Here is a 228-nt window from a genome sequence, read left to right as displayed (position 1 = left end):
GGTGCCCACACAGGTATCAGTCCGGTCAGAAGCGAGCCGGGAGGATGAGGCCGAGGAGTGGGAGAGGGAGGTGGACGGTTTGGTGGCCTGGACTTCAAAGCTGGACTCCACTGAGCTGGAAAATAGCTGAGCACCAACATCGGACTCTGCGGAAACTTCCGAAGGAAAGGAGAACCAGCAGCGGCTGTGAGGCCCTGTCCACTCCCGGGATTTTAACCATGACATTCC

The 228-nt window shown here is 58.3% G+C and overlaps 1 protein-coding gene across 1 annotated transcript in view; it reads left to right on the top strand.

Moving 5' to 3' along the window:
• LOC103173437 (ubiquitin conjugating enzyme E2 U) overlaps positions 1–228 on the top strand; it is a 7950-nt gene extending 7722 nt beyond the window's left edge. Inside the window, exon 11 of the mRNA XM_042335781.1 lies at positions 1–228. Coding sequence (XP_042191715.1) covers positions 1–130 — 130 coding nt within the window. The 3' untranslated portion in view covers positions 131–228.

This window comes from Callorhinchus milii, unplaced genomic scaffold, assembly GCF_018977255.1.
Source record: "Callorhinchus milii isolate IMCB2004 unplaced genomic scaffold, IMCB_Cmil_1.0 Scaffold5, whole genome shotgun sequence".
Taxonomy (NCBI): Eukaryota; Metazoa; Chordata; class Chondrichthyes; order Chimaeriformes; family Callorhinchidae; genus Callorhinchus; species Callorhinchus milii.
This window is presented reverse-complemented; position numbering and strand designations above follow the sequence as displayed.